This window comes from Diorhabda sublineata, chromosome 5 (genome assembly GCF_026230105.1).
Source record: "Diorhabda sublineata isolate icDioSubl1.1 chromosome 5, icDioSubl1.1, whole genome shotgun sequence".
In the NCBI taxonomy this organism is placed as follows: Eukaryota; Metazoa; Arthropoda; class Insecta; order Coleoptera; family Chrysomelidae; genus Diorhabda; species Diorhabda sublineata.
In genome coordinates, this window is record NC_079478.1 from 23,823,775 (window position 1) to 23,842,686 (window position 18,912).

Consider the following 18,912-nt stretch of genomic DNA (forward strand, 5'->3'; position numbering starts at 1 on the left):
TTGACATTAAGGCTAATAGGGGAAATAAATGAATAATCTGTAACCTCTATCAGTATCTAATACATAGATCATAAAATTGATTAGTTCATCGTCATAAATTTTGTTTAGGTTATCCGATAAATAAGTTAACTTACTTGTAATTCTTTTATATGATATTACCACACAATTTAAATACTAATTAAATACATTATGTGCGTTTTATAAAATATCTCAAACATTTAAAATGTTACAAGACACCTTGATTGACATATTCTTCTCATCGGAATAGAAAAACTATTTGAAAGATAATCTCAATCAACTTATTCTCCAAATTTTACGTCTTAAATTATATTTCTTTAAACCGATATTCTAAAATTATAATTGCACAAATTATTTCCGTCAAGTGTTTCTGCTCTGTCTATTTGTAACTGGATTTCAAATTTATGTTCATCTTAACAAGACACTTTGATTTAGTGGTTTACCTTAGGGAAGGTTGTTGCAGATAATAATGTTTTGGATTATTTTTATATTCTTAAGTTATGTTAGAAGTGAATGGGTGATTATTTCACCTGTTGTGAATAAGCGAAATTTGAGTAAGCTCTTTCTTATTATATATTTAAAATTTGAAGCTTATGTATATTGATGAGTCCATTATAACGCGTAAAAAAAAAGATAAAAATTGGATATAAGAAAACTGATGGTGACTTTTCATGCATTTGTGTATAGTGTATATACTTCACCATATTTTTGTGTAAATGAAATTCTAGACACATTTATTAATAAGATTCTTACGTGTTCAGCACTAGGAAATTATCAGTTGAATTTTGTGCATCAATTTTAATATTAAGTTTAATTTGAAAACTTTAGAATTTTTTTCGATAGAATTATTACTGAAGTTATTGCACATAGTTAGCTTCGTATTTATTTGTAAAACTACAAAAATTTTATTTAATCTCCCATGCTGTCAAAAAATATATACTTTGGTCAAAAAATGATAGCTTTTAATTAAATCAAGGAGTAAATAGCTTTCTTTTAGCTTTTACCATCTGAATATGTTAAATTTCTATTTGCACTTATCTAAAAATTGAGACAAAATGATTTGTTAAGAGCGGTTCAACTGCATACCTGTGCCGTGGAAAATTCTGATTCTAGCAGAAAATACATTCAATTAAAAAAAAAATCATTTAATATAAAACATCTGAAGTTATAAATAAAAAAACTTCATTAAATATCTACGAGCATTTTTCATCAGTCTCATTGAAAACTCAAGATTTAGCAAGCTAATTTTGGACTGTCTTATTGTATTGTTGGTGATGTTTGCGAAAGTTTTCAGAAAATATCTGAATCACACAGTAAATTTTTGAGTAACCTGATTTTATTAGTACCTACACGGCTATTGCAACTATCGTTAGATGTGGTTATACTTTTCTACTCTTACATACATTAAATACATTAAGATAGCATTATATGTTAGATAGCAAATGGTTAGTTCATTCCATTTCTTTGTAGTTGTCATTGAAATCTTGGTGCTATGAATAGTGACTGATTTCTTAGTGATAGTGCATTACTTTGTTATAGAAATTAATTTTATTTTTAATAAATATAGTTTATTACTAAATTATTAACCAAAGCTGGTAAAATTGAGTTGAAATATTAAGTGCATCTTTATCCCTTTGGCTATCATTTTGAAAGCTGCAGAAACCAATTTTACCATGGCTTTAATTGTCACCCATATTCCATCAATAGTCAGCCCTAGCACGTTATGGTTTAAATAAAAATTAGATAATAAAATTAGACAATCGAATTAAATAGTATAATTCAATTACTGTGCTTTATTTAATACTCTCAGGTCAATTAGAATCTATCCATTTATTATTCATCTCTAAATCTATAGATTCACAAGAAAAACAACGAATATTTATTTAATTGAATAAAGCATGATATATAATATTCATATTTTGATTAAGCAGACACTAAAAATTGCATAAGAAATAACGAAATACGAAACGGGTCGAGCCCTTATACTTTACTCATAGAAATACATTGAGCAAAAATTTTTTCTATGTATTCCTAGCATTAAGGATTTTTTCATTATAATCTAATTTTTTTGTGAGGATAATGATGTTTTAAAACACATGTTACTTTTATATTTTCTCTACTTTACTTAAGGGTGCAAATCAGTCATCAGCTCGGTATTTTCTCCATATTTTGGGGTGCGCAAATGATTTAATAGTATTTTTATGCTAGTACTAATAAAAATGAAGCCCATGTGCGATGTTTCCATAAAATTGGTCATTATTCTGCCATTATATTTTCGATGATTTTCTGACATTTAAAGTTGGATATTAGAACATTGAATAGTAAATGTAAATGAATGTTTTTTTTTTAGGTTTGAGTTGCATTAATCATGAAACATCGTTGCGTTGTCTCATTTTTTCACTTATCTAGAACTTTGCATGAGAAATTTTTATAAAAGCTTAGAATATACTCCACAGAACTTTTCTCATTTGTTGGTAGTCTAAAAATTTTCTGTTCTTGATGCGTTGAAGATAAATTTCGATACTAGAGACTTTGATAACATTTCGAATAAAATTCAGATTTGCCAAAATCCTCCTCATATTTTATTAAAGCTTTTAAACTGAAAACTTCAATTGGGAGAAAGTATCAAAACTCATTTGTGTCGTCATTGTGACAGTTTCTATACTTAGTGGTATTTTATATATTTTATAACTTATTTGGAAGCTATTTTGTGTGGAGAATATTTTTCAAAATAAAATATACAAAAATGTTCACATATTTCATAAGTATCTTTGATATCTTTAATAAGGAGATGAAAGTAAAATTGGTACACAACTATGCATGATTGTCAACGGAAATCTTCAACCATATAAATTTTATTTTATAGTTAATGAGAATTGTTCAAATTATTTTTAATTAATATAATATAAGAATCTTTTGCGTATTATAGTTTTCAATGGGCTTTACCGAACAAGAAAATATACTGAGCTATTATCATCCGATCTATCACAACAATAAATCATTATATTGCTCTCTGTTCTGCTTCCAACAGCACCCTATATAAGTTTATGTAGTGAACTTCTATGATAAAGTTCATAGAAATATTGAATTTAATGAATCATTTGTAGCTGTTATATCTACAACACCATCAAATCTTGAAGTTGTTATAAAAACGCCTCTGAGATCAAATTCTTTATCGACAACTCCTGTATATGATGATGTAATTGAGAGAAAACTGTTGGAAGATACAAATAGATATTACAACAATTCGTTACAAGACGAAAGTTGTGAAGACGCTGTTAAGGACGATGTAGATAATGGAGAATTAGCTGATGAAATATTTTACAACGGATTTTTTCCCTTCTTGAAGTTAATACAAAATAATTTGGTAAAGTTGACCGCCAAAGGGAGTAAAATGACAATATTGAAACATTTGAGAGACGTAATGCTATCTAATTTACGTAAGTATTATAAATAAATATCTACTTTATGTTCGGTGATAGTGAACGAAAGTCTTCATTATCTTTATTATCCTTCTAAATTTTCTTGATATTAGGTCTCTTCTGTTTTAAATTTATTTTTTTCAATAATTTTCTAAAAGAAAGGTAAAAATTGATGTTTCGATTTATGTATTCATCGTCTGGGAAATAATTAATTAAGATTTCCGGTGATTTTGATATTATTAAAGCTTGTAAAATTTTTTAAATAGATAGAAATATTTCTAAGTCAATTTGAATATTGAATTTAGAATTTCATGAGTTTAAAAATTTTTACAAGCTATTAATAATATCAAAATCACCGGAAATCTTAATTAATTATTTCCCAGAAGATGAATACATTCACCCTCAATGATTCAATTTCAAGATTCACTCATTTCCAAACTGTGGAAACCAAAAAAATCTAAAAGAGAAGCAAGAGGATATGAAGATGAACATGAAATGGAGTTTCCATCGAATGAAGGCGCCCTAATGACTATAGGATTTCTCACTTTCGCAGTGTTTTTGATCAAGTTAGTAATTGTAAGTATGTTATTATTTGTATATGTAAATAAGATATACAGTAAAAAAGACAGAGATACAAATGACAATAGAGAGAATCAATATGTTAAAAATATAAATTTTATCATGAATTATAGTTTATCCATTTGGTCTGTTACATTTTAAATACGTAGGTAAATCAGTTTTTCTTTTTACAGGATAGCTCTAAAAGAATCGTACATATATTTACTATTCAAAAGTATCAGATATTATATTTATTAAATTTTTTACTGCGATTTTTTAGAGATCATTTGATTGATGAAAACTGAAATAATCAAAATTCAATATTCAAAATGACGTTGATAGAAATATTCAATTTATTGCTCTTAGAGATTCAAGACTTGGTTAAGATATTCATTTTAGCTTAATAAAATTCCCTAGAAACGAATTTTATGTAATGACACCCACACAGAGCAGCGCGGGAGCGTTAAGAATAAAAAGAAAATTTGAATCTATTGCTCCTATAAAATCGAAACTTGGAACAAATATTATTTTTATGATCCTAAGGTTGACTAAAAACGAATTTTATCAAATTCCGCCTACTAGTCAAATTACGGGGGAGTTAAAAAGTTTAGAAGAAGTTTTCGTCTATCGCTCTTAGAGGTCTGATACTTAGTTAGGATATTTTTTTTGGTATAATAGAATTAACTAAAAATTAATTTTACAAAATCATACCTACAGAGCAGTGCGGGGGCGTTAAGAATTAAAGGAAATTTTCAACTTTAAGTTTAATACTTCTATAAATTTGAAACTTGGTACAAATTTTATTTTTATTATTATAAGGTCGGTTTCGAATGAATTTTACGAAATGGTACCCACACAAAGCAGTGCGGGGGCATTAAAAATAAAAGAATTTTTATCTTCAAATCTGTTGCTCCTACAAATTTAAAACATGTTGAAATATTATTTTTATGATGCTGAAGTTAACTAAACATAAATTAAAAAACATGACCAGGTTGGCATGAATAATAACTGCAATGCTGGAAGCAGCAATACCAATAAATAATGCATTAGGAAGCAGAAAATAATTATGAATAATTTTTTTTCACTGAGATTGTGATTTCTTTAGCTTTGCCAAACGTTCAATTCTTTTTTCTAAAAACTAAAGGTGTCATAAAGAGCCCGGATGAATGATTGCTGTTAAAGATTGAAACGTTATTATTAGTAGTTATAACTCAAAAATGTTAATAAAGAAGATTGGATGTAAGGGAATCAAATGATTTACATTTCACGCTTGATCATACGTTGTTCCAAAAGATGCATCTCGCGACTCTTTGAAGGCCATGGCTTAATGAATTTAACCATGTGTAAGAAAAGTTTTTACGACGGTTGGACATCCAATAATATGTATCTCGTCAATGTAATTATTAACAAAATCTATTTAATAATTGAAAGCAGTTTTGAATTATTTTATATAATTTCTTTGTCGTAATTAAAAATAAGCATTTGGCATTAATGAACAATGTTTTAGGGAAAGATTAAGTTATAATAGAATAGGGATAATTTAAATTATTGTTCATTATCAATTATTTTTAATTGTCACCCAAAATTACAATTCCTCTAAATTTTTTATATTTAAATCCATTATTTTTTTAATAATTACTGAAACTTTTTTTAATGGTGTTTATTCAATTTTTTATTTGAAATTTGATTTATATTGTAGTTATTTATTATTTATTGAAGTTATTTATTTTTTAGAGAAGTTTAATCCGTTTAATTTAATGATTCGGTGTGTTTATAGATTTGAAGTCATCTTAATGAACGACGTTTACTTTGATATTATTTTATATCAAAATAAAAATATAATCAGACAGCTGTCAATTAATATTTTTATTAAAGTATTATATTCGATGGAATCTGACATTGCTTTAAAAGCAGTTCCTATTCCAGGCGATGTAACATGTCTTTTTTCTTCAATATTATATTTATTGTACGGCACAATTGGCAGAGATTCAAATATTTTACTCAGCAACCGTCTGGTAATCCTTACGATACTGAATGTTTGTATTTTGAAAGGAGCTCTTAGTGAAATGAAAGAGTTTTTTCCGTATGAGTTTCAAGTATATTAAAATTGTTGCCTCATAGCTATATTTGGTAAAGCATTAGATGAAATTAAAAGCCGAGAGTGCAATAAATTTATCTCTCTCTGAATTAAATTCTTATTCAGTTCTATTGAATTTTGATGAAATTATTTCCGAAACTAAAACATTGTTAAAAACAAAAAGGGGACAAAACGGTAATATTAGATTGAAACAAGTGAGAAAAGCTGTTTTAAAATCGCGACAAATCAGAAAGAAGGCTGTAAATTATTGCACTGGACTTCTAAATATTTTTCTGGCTTTCAGTACAACAGTCAAATGAATTAAAAGTCTTGGTCCATGTTTACCTTGCCTTTGGTGTCGAGCCCTGAAATGGAAGGATGAGACCTAAGGAATATGTTGTAGCAGTCGTAAAGTTCTACTTTCCAACCTTGGGCCCTATCCTAAACTTTCACACAGGCTCCCGACCCATCAGTATCCACTGTCGGAACATTTTCTAAAAAATGCTTGTATGTATAACGGATGTTTCCAAATAACATCTTTCGGAGCCAAAGACGTGAGGGAAAGAAATTTTATGCCAACTTTCAAAATTGAAGGACAGGTTTATCATAGAATAGGCAGCTTAAAGCCTGTAACTAACCAAAATCCTTCATTCCTTCAAATATACTTTGTTGGTGATGAAAATCATGAAAAAGACATCCGTTGTGCAATTTACCCTGGCGTTTATCCAGTTCATTAGTTCATCAAATACAGGTATTGCTACATAACCACAAAAAATATCTTCAGGATTTTAAGAACTTCAGATTAATAATGAATGGTGATAGAAGACCGACTGGAGAACATAAAGGCCACTTCAATTCTCCCCAGACGAAAGAAGTTGCAGTTATTACTGTCGGACAGAGTTCGAAAAAAGAGATATTGTTCTTCACAGCAGAGATAACAAATTGATGAGGATCAGTGAAATATATTGCTCATACAATGCTTTACAATATCCTTTAATATACTGTTATTGAGAAGATGGCGATCAAATCTATCTACCTAAACGTGGCGAGGCGACTAAATTACCACTCGATAAGACAGTATCTGATTCAGAATTTTACATCTTTAGAATCATGGAGTGTGAGGGTGAATTGTGCTATTTATTAAGAGTTCGAAATTTTTAAATCAATTATTAGTTGATATGTACGCAAAAATTGAAATTAAGATTTTTGAATTCGTAATAACCAAAAAACATTGCGAATTGAGGAATACGTTTACTTAAGATATGCTTTATCAAAAAATGTATGATGAATTATTAATGGTGAGAAAAAGGGTTGTTTTACCCTTTTCTTTCACTGGTGACCCCGTTACATGCATGAGCCAACTCTGGATGCAATAACATATGTGCGTCATTATGGGCGTCCAGATTTATTTATCACATTAACCTGCAATCTTAAGTGGCCGGAAATAACAGAACTTTTTGATATTATTGCGAAGGTTTTCAATATATAAATATATGATGAAGATTCTTACTGTAGGTCATATTTTTGGTCACATGTACCTCATGTCCATATTTCATTATGGTTAGAAAAGAAAATATGACCAGAGTCCATTGACCAAATTATTTGCGCTGAGTTGTCAAAATAACCAAGATTCAGGTTCCATATGGATCTTTCAACACAAAGTATGGTTGAAGGTCGGTGTACAAAAAAATACCCCAAGGTATTTTTGAAAGAAACTCAAACAGGAGAAGATGATTATTCTAAGTACCGTCCGCGATCTATAGCTGATGGTGGACGAACGCTCAAACTCAACGGAGTTAAAATCGGCAACCGATTAATAGTGCCATACAATCCTCTTCTGTCCCATATATTCAAGACTCATATAAATGTTGAAAGCTGTAATTCTGTGAAATCAATAAAATACATCTGTAAGTATATAAATAAAGGATCAGACCAAGCAGTATTCACGTTACATCAGTAGCTCTGAAGCAGTCTGGCGAATATTTCGTTTTTCTATTCATAACAGGTTTCCTTCGGTGATGCAGCTTAGTCTAAATCTTGGGAATGGTCAAAGAATTTATTGCACATAGAAAAATGTTGTTGATAAAGTAATCAATTCTTCAAAAACCACATTTCTGGGTTTTATGAGCTGTGTCAAGTTAACAATTTTGCAAAGTCTCTTTTGTACGTTGAAGTTCCAGCTTATTACGTATGGAAAAATAACCGCTTCCAAAGAAGGATAAAAGTTAACGACGTTCCATTATTTAGGAGTAAAAAAAAATCGGGTTTTAGGTAGTTTATAATGTACGACACATTTATATTTATATGACACATTTTCAGAAGATCTTAAACAGGAGAAGAAACAGAAATATTTTGTGCAAAATTGGGACCTAAAAAAACTTTTTTCACTTCATCTGGTATGATAGTATCAGTAAAATTTTGATTTTATTACATTTGTATTTTCATCAATAGGTTGTTGTTTTGATATTTATAAATTTTCTTAATATTTTTCTCTTTGCATTTACGAGTATTAAAAAGTGATTCAGTTCTTTTTCGGCATTTTTATTCAAATTTTTGTAAAATATTAATAGGAATTACTTCATTTATATTAATTGTTTTGTTTTTCAAGTCATTTTCCAATTTTCTCATTAAAGTAGTTGATTGGGTAATAGATAGTTGTATAATTTGGAAAATAAACCTAGACAAAACGTGTTTTTGATATTCATGATGCAAGCGACTATTTGTAAATTTTCTATGGGATAATTTCAAATTAAGAAATGTAGGTATAAACTTTTTTGCATCCGAGTCTCAAATTATGTTATTGGCTATATGAATATAATAGAGAATGAAACTGTTTTTATTAAAAATGGATTCCCCCAACAATTCATTTCTTTGTCCATGCATAATAGAAATATATTGTTAATACATTTCATAAATTTTCATATGATTCGAGATAACATATTTTTGTTGAATTGTTTTGTTTTAAACCGGGTGTTTAATTTTTAGAAATTAGTACAGGCGTTAAAATATAAATACTCATATTATGGAACTACCACAACAACTACTGCCGCAACGTTGATATTAGTTAGAAGAAAAAAACGTGAAGAGGACCTGAATGAAAAAGCTGCTCAAATCTTAACATCTATTGAAACGTTCCCAAATTAGGACAATTTTAGAAAAAAAAAAGATGAAATTCCAAGTTTGTGAAGATATTACTTTTGTTATTTATTCTGTTATGCGTTTCATGTCATAAGTTTATTAGAAGTTATAATTTAATATTTATAGTTAGGTAATTCGTTAAGAATCAATATGTAAGATTAAATAAAACACATAATATGTGAACGTAAATAAATATTTAATTTATCAATACTATAATACAAGTTAGAATACTGCAAATCATTTTTACACTTAAACGTAAAAGTAAATATTTATTAGGTACATATAAATGTAATGTGGAATATATACCAGAACTATATACAGCTTCTTTTTTATCTTTGATGGTTATAGACCTGAAAAAAATTATAACAAATATGTATCATGTTTTCACAAACTTCTTCCAATATTGAAAATTCACTTATCTATACATATATCACTTTTAGTTTCAAAGTAGAGAATTGGTGTTCCAAGGGGCGCAATAAACACATTTTCGAATGAGCAAACCAGCAAACAATACCAAGGTAGGGTCTGCGAGATTTTTTACTCTGTAATAAAATGGAATATGGCTTATGTCCACAAGCATAGATTTGATACTTTTTTGGTTAATCATAATTTCGTAATATTATTTCAACATATTTTCGTGAATTATTAAAATAAACCACTACCAAACGGGTATCGACTTATCAAGAATGGATTATTCTAATGTCATGATGGCGATAGAGGAAAAATTGAATGAATTTTTTAAGAAGGCATATATACTCGTAATACTATGGAAGTGATTTGAATTATTATATTATTGTTAATTGTCTTCCATAAACTAGTGTTTGATTGCTGGCAGCAACTCAAATTTTAGGACAAACTAGTTTTGTCTAGATTAAACTGTTTTTCCTACACGCGATAGCATTAACTAGTATAGCCTAGTCCAAACTAATTAGTCCTAAGCCTGATAGGATAAACCAGTTTAATCTATAGCAAACTAGTTGATACTGATATAAATAAGCACCAATAAACCACTAAACCAATTTAGCAGAGTCGAAAGTAATTGAGCAAGCATGGACTTGTCCATGCGGGAGTTAGATTTGTCGTTTTAAAAGTATTTTGCGAAGCCAGGCGTAAAAAATGACGTATTACACTACATACAAGTTTTATTCTTTTTCAATATGGATGCACTTAAGTTAAGTCGACAAGCAGATCAAAAACAATGGTGGGAAAAGTTTTTGATAGAAATTTTACATAGTGAAAGTAAAAAGAAGTTAGATTAGGTTATGTAAAAATAAATAACAATTTTAAAAATTGAGATATGATTATTGCTTTCATTGAAAAAACACTTTGTATTTGTTATAGTAAGATTGTTTGTATTACCAATTATCCATAGCTTTTAACGACGTATCATTATTGTTTATAAAAAAAATAAAAATGATTATTTTTCTAGTCACTGAGTATTTTCTTCAGTTCATCAATTTACCATTATGATTCGATCAAAGGAATGAAAAAAATATACTCATAATATATCAGAAACAATATTATTATTTCATAATTTTGCTAATCATATTTAAAATAATCTCTTATTTCATGGCAGGAATTATATTCCTTGTAAACCACACGCTGGCTTAAGAACATTTAACAGGCAAATTCCATAACCATATAAATAATATATATAGAGATGTCTTTGAATCAAATATTACTTTCGGAATAAAAATAAAACTTTGTAACCGGTAAACAGCATACATTATACTTCACATTTTGATTTCAACGTGGCGGCACATTGGAAGTCCTCAAGAACAGCTCCGATTTTGATGAATTTTTTTTAAAATTCTGTTTTTTTATATTATTTAAAATCAGAAACCTCTTAGAGCGGGGACGGAACTATTTATATTGTTTAAACAATATCAACGACATTTATATAAAAAATTCAGTTTGGTCTCTATTTTTTTGTGAAAAAATCTGCATAAATTAATCTTATTGTATCAAATAGTTGTTACAAAAAAGTTTTTAACAATAATTTAATATTAAAATAAAAAAAACATTTATGTGTTACCTACATACGCTACGAATACTTCTTATTCCTTACACATATGTGGACGAGGTATGCTACTTCATAGATTAAAATAAGAAAAAAATAAAAAATTTGCAGATATTTGTCAACAGTATATTAGATATTTACGTAATAATTATGGCATTAGTAATAAAGTTGTATTTGATGGATATAGTAATGATGGAACTGAAGTATCTGAGAGAAATCGTAGATATATCGGCAATACTTCTATTGATTATTTATTTGAAGACGATATGCCTTTAAACACAACGAAAGAAACTTTTAGGTAATAGCAAAAATAAAAATAGGTTTATTAATCTTCTCTGCAAGAAACTAGGTGAAAATAACATTGAGTGTAGTCAAGCTGAAAGTGATGCTGATCGATTAATTGTGCAATCTGCTATAGATTGTTCCTCTCTTCAAGTAGTTGTAGCTGAAGACATTGATGTGTTAGTTTTATTGATGGCTTTAGCACCTAATGATAGAGAAATGTTTTTTTTAAACCACTAAAAAATAATATCTTGCAACGAGTTTACTCAACAAAAACAATATTAGAAAAATATCCATATATTAAAAAAAACCATCTGTTTTTTATTCATGCATTCACTGGATATAATACTACATCCGCTTTCTATAGCAAAGGAAAAAATAGTTTTATTTATGTTTTTGATGATAATCAAAAATTACATGCAGCAGCTGAAAATTTTATGGTTGAAGAGCAAAATGAAGAAATGCTTTTTAATGATGGTATTGATTGTATTCTAACAATGTATGCCAAATGCTTGAATGAACTGCTATATAAACGTTTCGTAGCATTAGCTTCAAAAAATAGAAGCGTACAACTTAATTCCTTACCTCCGACAGAAGATGCAGCAAAACAACATATTAAAAGAGTCTTAGATACCACCTGAAGAATGGGGTTGGCGAAAAGATAATTATTTAAAACCAATCAAAATTACACAACCTGCAGCACCTGACAACGTTTTAAAACTGATATTTTGCTCTTGCAAAACAGGATGCGGATCAGCGTGTGGCTGCAGAAAAAGGCTCACCAGCCTGTATAGTTTGCAGTGGAAATGACTGCAGTAACCACTCATCACTTGAAGAAGATGAAGAAGTCTCCGAAACGCGAAATGAGAATGAATATTAAATGTACTTTTTTTGTATATAAAATAATGTATTTTCTATGGTCAATAAAAAATTTATATTTTGGTCCACAAATTAATTCCATGCCATTACTATACAGAACAAACTTCAATCATTAATATATTTAAAAGTTTTTAATGAATATTGTATTGTAGAAATTTTTTTTTGCATAAATATCGCAGATATTGTTTAAATAAGATAAATAGTTCCGTCCCTACTTCCGAAGATTGCTTGTTTTTTATGTATTCATTGACGCGAGTAAGACCCCGCATGCTTCCGCATAGGCATATCGTATGTGAGTATCGTGATTTAACTAGACTTGTCTCAGGCTTAATATGTGGCTCTCAAATGGTTTTGTAATATAATTTCAAATACATAAATAACTTTTTCTCACTCTCACAATTTCTACTAAGTAGTTATAGGAGTTAATATTTGTAGCTATACAACCTAAAAATAAAATTTGTTTATTGCTCTTATAGTAATTTATAGTAAAAATTGTGACAATGGGCAATCTTTAATTAATAGGTTTATTTAAAACCAAAACTGTTTGAACATCTGTTCAAACTGTATACTCAATCAGTATTCCTTGGCAGGATATACTCGTAATTATCACTATTGCGGTCGTCTGCCAGGGTGATTGAGAAGACTAGCTCTGAATGGACACAGATACAAATATACTTGAATACAGTAGAATATTGAAAATGGACGAGAAAATTATTCAAGATGGGTAATTTAGATGATTACTAATATAAGAGTGGTGTGATTCTAATAACATCAGAAATTGGGGTTAAGGCATTACTTACCCATTGTTTCTTGTTGTATCTCTACTTTGTAAGTTGGATTATCATAAGCAGATTGAGTAACTCGAGATGGAGGTGTAATGGCTGCTTTATTTTGGTTATGCCGTCGAATCAAAATCAGCAGCAACACTAACGTACTCATTATAGCAATTGATGCTAGTATGGCTACAATGACTAGAGGACCATAATAGTCACCTCTTGTTTCCATATGATCGATTCTGGCAAGTTTATCTGTAAAACAGGATACACACATTATTAAATAAAAAGAAGACACAGCATATCCCGGAATGCCTACATACGTCATAAACGGCTGCCGTATCAAACAAAAACGTTTATTTTAAATTAAACAAGGAATGTATAATTTTATTTCTTGTGAGACATTTTCTATTACCTTATTACCTTATTACTACACATTCGCATTTTTTTTGCCAAATTGTTACTAACATTTCTTATTTTATTTAAAATATTTTAATATTGCTTAGTAGTGAAATATATACCACTATATTTTCCATTTAACGTAATCAGATTTATATTGATGTATATTTAGAATACAACAACCACTGTTAAACAAACTGCACGTCGGCACTATACAAAATTTGATTTGATGTTAGGTTGTTTGCGATAAAATTAGTAACTACTTATAGAATAACGCACTTCGCGACATGGCTAAAGTAAGTTAGACATAATATGGTGATATGTCTAACTGTATTGTCTATAAGATGAGTTCGTCACTTCACAGTCTCAATCGCATATAAGTCATTTCATTTTAAATAGTATACTTATTATAAATACCTTGTTGTGCTGCGGATTTTAAAGATGGTGCTGCTCTAGGTTTGGTGATAAAATCTTGAACATTGCTGGTTTTTATCTTTCCATTAGTCAAAAACACTTCTAGCCATAATCTGTACCTTGTACCAGGCTTCAAATCTGTGATAATTGTTTTTGTAGGGGAATCTCTTTTCGCCATTTTGAATATATTTTGATCTTCTTTACCCGAATCACTTTGATAGATCGCTCTGTATATATAAACGTATTTATCTTCAGGATATGGTACACCGCTCCATGATATTTCAACGCTTTGAGATTTTATAAGAGAAATTTCTAATGTAATGTTAAATCCATAAGTGTCTATTTCATTGGCGGTGGTGAAATGGAGCATATGTTCAGCATGGAGCTCAGTCAGCTGTCCTGGAAACGGAATGAAGAAGATTCCGATTTCATATTTTGTATTAGGTTTCAAATTCTCTAACGTATAACTTGTTACAGCTCTATGTATAAGGGGTGTCGCCGCATAAATCTGCCCATCGATTTCTTTGAATCTCAACTGCACTCCATCAATAAATTTCAGTTCGTTATCGTCAAATTTCTTCCACACAACTGTTACCCACGTTGAGTTGATGTCAGTAATGGCCAGATCTGGTTCTACGGGAATCATAGGAGGCAACGTTGTAGCTATTATTTCCCTTGGTGTCTTTATTTTATAAATTCTACTGCTGTGCGTGGTGTGAATATCTCTCAAGGTTATTGTTATCTTTATTTTATATTCAGTATTGGGTTGGAGATCCTGTAAGTCGAACTCTAATGATGGTGTTGCTATTAAATCATTTGGAGGGGCAAACACTTGTAACATCCAAGATTCCAAGTCATCATCTCTGAAAAAATACCGTTATTTTTTAAAAGCTACATTTTTTTTCTGTTGTTCTGTTTTTAAGAAATTTTGTTTTGAGCATATCAACTCAATTTTCGGATAAATTTCAAATTAAATAAGAACATTTTAATTTCCGATAAAATAAAAGGAACATTATGATACCTTTCAATCAATTAGTTCTAAATATTTAGTTTCGCAAAATTGTAGATCATTTTTCTACATGATTTTCCTGTTTTTATTAATGAGTATTGTTTAGTGGCGCTATTTTAGTCGCACGAAGCCAGAAATAATTCGAAGTAGAAGGGACAATTTATTTATCCTCACCCTTTATTATATGTATATCTAACTTCAACCCTTCCATGTAAATTCACTATTACTGGTGGTACCATGAAGGCTAATCGAACTGTATGTGAATCAAGTGCTTCCAAAGTGTGTACCAAAATGTCATCATCTGGTTGTTGATATCCATTGAATGGTCTAGAGAAGATACCGCCAATTCCTGCAAATTATTAGCTTACATTAAAAGATTATATGAAGAGTAGTCAATTCCCATATTCTTATCTTATTCATTGAATAACACATATTGAAATATTATGTATTATGATGTCTGCAAAGGAATTCAGATAAGAAAAACTATTTTTACACGGAGCTCTGAGCTCACCTCTAGAACATTTTTGTAAAGCTATTTAAATAAGAATGTAGTCTTTTGAAAGATAATTTCGAAGTTATCATACCTATTACTATTTACAAACTTTTCGCCTGCACCATTCAATAACGTGGTAGATACGTTGTTCTTCCAAACGAATGAACTAAAGTTGAAGATCCCGCTGTATTATTTTTTATTTATATGTTTGGATCTTAATAAATAGAGGTGCGATTTCATTTTAGTTGATATATGTTGAGAAAAATCATTCATTGCTAGTGAAGATAGCTACTACAATATCAAAACAGACGCTATATATTGCAAATGATAATTATCCTCAATCATTTTTATACATAACAATCCAAGCACCTTCTGCATCTATTCTCAAATCCATAGAGATAGCATAAGAAATGTATAATTTGCTTTGTTCGTTTACTACTGTCTATTTTTTTTCTATCAAAACATTGATGTTTCTATAATTTTCCTTCCGATCTTTACTCGTGTAGTATTTAGTTGTAGGTTTAGCAATCTTTACAAATTCTGATATTATTTCATCTAGTGCTAGACTGCTAAGTTACTCCTTAGGAATGTATGGTTCAGTTATTTCATAAGATTGATGTTTTTGCGCTAACAGCTTCTGCTTGAGAACAGTGCAAGCTTAGAATCAGTTTTCTTTATTAAGAATTCTACTTTGATTTTTAGGTGCAATTTGGTGAAGGATTCATAATTACTTTTCATGTCATTTTTACCAGATTCAGTGCTATTTTTTAGAACTTGATTATTTAATAATGATTACGTCAAATAGTATAATTTGTCCCAAATAAGCCCAATGGAATAGAATCACAGGAAATATATATTTTTTAATTTGAGGCTTGTATTTTTGATTTATAGTGTTAGGGATTTGTTTTCGAGAATGTGTACTAATTATTGCCTACCAATTTCTAGGATTTGACGATAATGAGCAAAAATCTAATATAAAAAACCATAAATGAAATATAAATTACTTTAAATGCTACACCAGAGAATTTTATGATGATGAACCTACTAGAATTTACTATACTATATGTTTCTGTAGGTATAGGTGATACACCGTACAATGTAACGAAATGAAACCATAATTGATGTATATGCAGATAGTAGGTACCACTATACTTGCTGCATGTGAGAATCCAGTGTCTACAATTCTGACATATTAATTAAGTAATATTTATACAAGGTCGCATAAATGAAATAACAAAGCGGATGAGTCAGAATCCGTCGAATTGTCTTTTACTTTCACTTATATTCTAATTCCAATTCTCTAAATATCTTTTACTTCGCATAAGAACTCATTTCCAGAAATAATATACTGAAAAAGCAGAAACAAATAGATCTAAGAGTAACACATATGCATTCTAGAGATCTCCTCTACAAACATTCTATGAAGCATGTTTTGAATCCAGTTTTAAGGATTTGCGAAAAAAGAAGAAAACTAAATAAATAAAAATATGTTGTACCAGAAGCCTGTGAAACTAACAACTTGATAATAATGTTAAAAACTCAAATCTCTTGAGGAGATACTTGAGCAGCAGATATCATCTTACCATCCCAATGAAAACTTTCTTTTAATAATAAAGAGATAAATAAATTATGTACCTGTAAATATCTTCACAACTAACCTGGGTGAGTAAGATTATGCCTATTTGGCATTGGAATGTTCGGTTGTCCCAAGAAAGGTCTATTATTCATACTAGGAAGAGAAGGCGATGTAGGTGTATTAGGTAATGTGTTCCTGTGAAATTCTCGTAAAATTTCTTCCAATGAAAACCCGGGCGGCAGATTACCATTGATGTGCGCTTCACCATCATTATGAGGAATGACGTATGGTACTAGATGAATATTAGTTTTATCAATATTTGCGATTGAATTAGGATCTTGTTTAGGTGCAGTAGGTATTCCATGAATTTCTAAAACGGATCCTGACGGGTAATTACTGATTTCAGGATGCAGATTGATGAACTGCAAAAGGTCTTCAGGATTATCATTCCCGTGTATTTCAATTTCAGAGTGAGAAGGAGATACTCCTTGGTTTGAGGTGGTAGTTTCAAATGTATTTGCAGGAGGTGTTATGAAAAGATTAGTTTTTTGATTTTTTGCTTTATTGGGCTTAAGAGATCCTTGGAAAACTCCATTAATTTCACGATAAAACGGATTTTCTTTCGGTGAAATTGTAGGTTTAAGGTTAATTCCTTTTATACCGTTATTGCCTTGAGTAAGTTCTACGTTCTCATATATAGCAAGTGGTCCTAATGTTTTTGAAGATTGATTCGTAGCAAATGGTTCTGAATAAGACGTTTTCTTAGTAGTCTTAAGAGTTTTGTCATTAACATCTATACTATTTGCTGTGTCTGAAATGAGAGTTTAGACATGAAAATGGATTGAAACTAAAACTTCGCTGGAAACCTGTCACCGACTAAGCCGTTTAGCTATTTACACTTTATTAATAAATAAATGTTTTCAACCCATCCCGCGCCCTCGTCTAAACTCAAGTTAGTTTTATTATGGTGAATGCAATATTTATATAAAAACATTTATCGAAATAATAAATTATAATGCATAAATTTTGTTTATTATTGCATTTATATTGAAAATTTCATCAAGTAAGATAACTAAGTTTTTAGATAATGATTAAAGGAACGATTTCAAATGAAAATAGAAGCAAATTCAAAGAATAATGGATTAATTGAGTTCAGAACTTCAGAATTATTTACAGTCCTTCATTTTTAGGGTGTGAAATCTGAGTAGGGATACATAGACATGTGTGTCTAAATATAATCTATTAAAAGACAGGTATTTTGAAAGAAACCTTATTAAATTTGATCTTTGAAAGAATAATAATTGGAACAATTAGTATGTAACGTTAATTTTTTCGTATAAAATAACATTAAAAGAAAACCACTATCCTGAAAAAATGATATATAACATATACAAGAGAAGGATAAATAGATGCTTCAATCAATTAAGTAACAAAATAGTAAGTAAATATCAAAACATATGATATTAGTATTAATCAGAAAGGACACAATACATTATCGAAATTTCAGTCATCTAGAATCTAAACACACGAATACAAAAGAAGTAATATTATATATTTTTATTACATTATTTAGAAAATAGATTGAAAAGGTCATCAATATGATGAAAAACTGTATTAAAAAACCATAAGATATCAAAAAATACATACATCCAATCACAAAAAATCAGGTTTTTTATCATTGATAAATTTTTGTTTCTATCCACGTGAACCATTTCTAAAAATTCTCTTTTTCATGTATTAGATTCCGTTCGAAGAATTTTTGAATCTTTATAAGTGAATTTATGTTTTTTTTGATATTTCATGGTTCCTTAATAAAGTTTTATTTTTATTTTATGATTGATTGTATGTTTCTGC

The 18,912-nt window shown here is 29.3% G+C and overlaps 1 protein-coding gene across 2 annotated transcripts in view; it reads right to left on the bottom strand.

The window, feature by feature from the left end:
* Positions 1–9,388: 9,388 nt before the first annotated feature.
* Positions 9,389–18,912, bottom strand: part of LOC130444282 (putative epidermal cell surface receptor) — a 45,375-nt gene continuing 35,851 nt past the window's right edge. Inside the window, exons 6-10 of one of the 2 annotated variants that reach the window (XM_056779352.1) lie at positions 17,141–17,869; positions 15,164–15,338; positions 13,984–14,843; positions 13,195–13,422; positions 9,391–9,563 (exon numbers count right to left, since the gene is read on the bottom strand). In XM_056779352.1, coding sequence (XP_056635330.1) covers positions 9,556–9,563; positions 13,195–13,422; positions 13,984–14,843; positions 15,164–15,338; positions 17,141–17,869 — 2,000 coding nt within the window. In that variant the 3' untranslated portion in view covers positions 9,391–9,555. Of the gene's footprint in view, positions 9,564–13,194; positions 13,423–13,983; positions 14,844–15,163; positions 15,339–17,140; positions 17,870–18,912 lie in introns of both variants that reach the window. The other variant, XM_056779353.1, reaches the window with a different exon arrangement.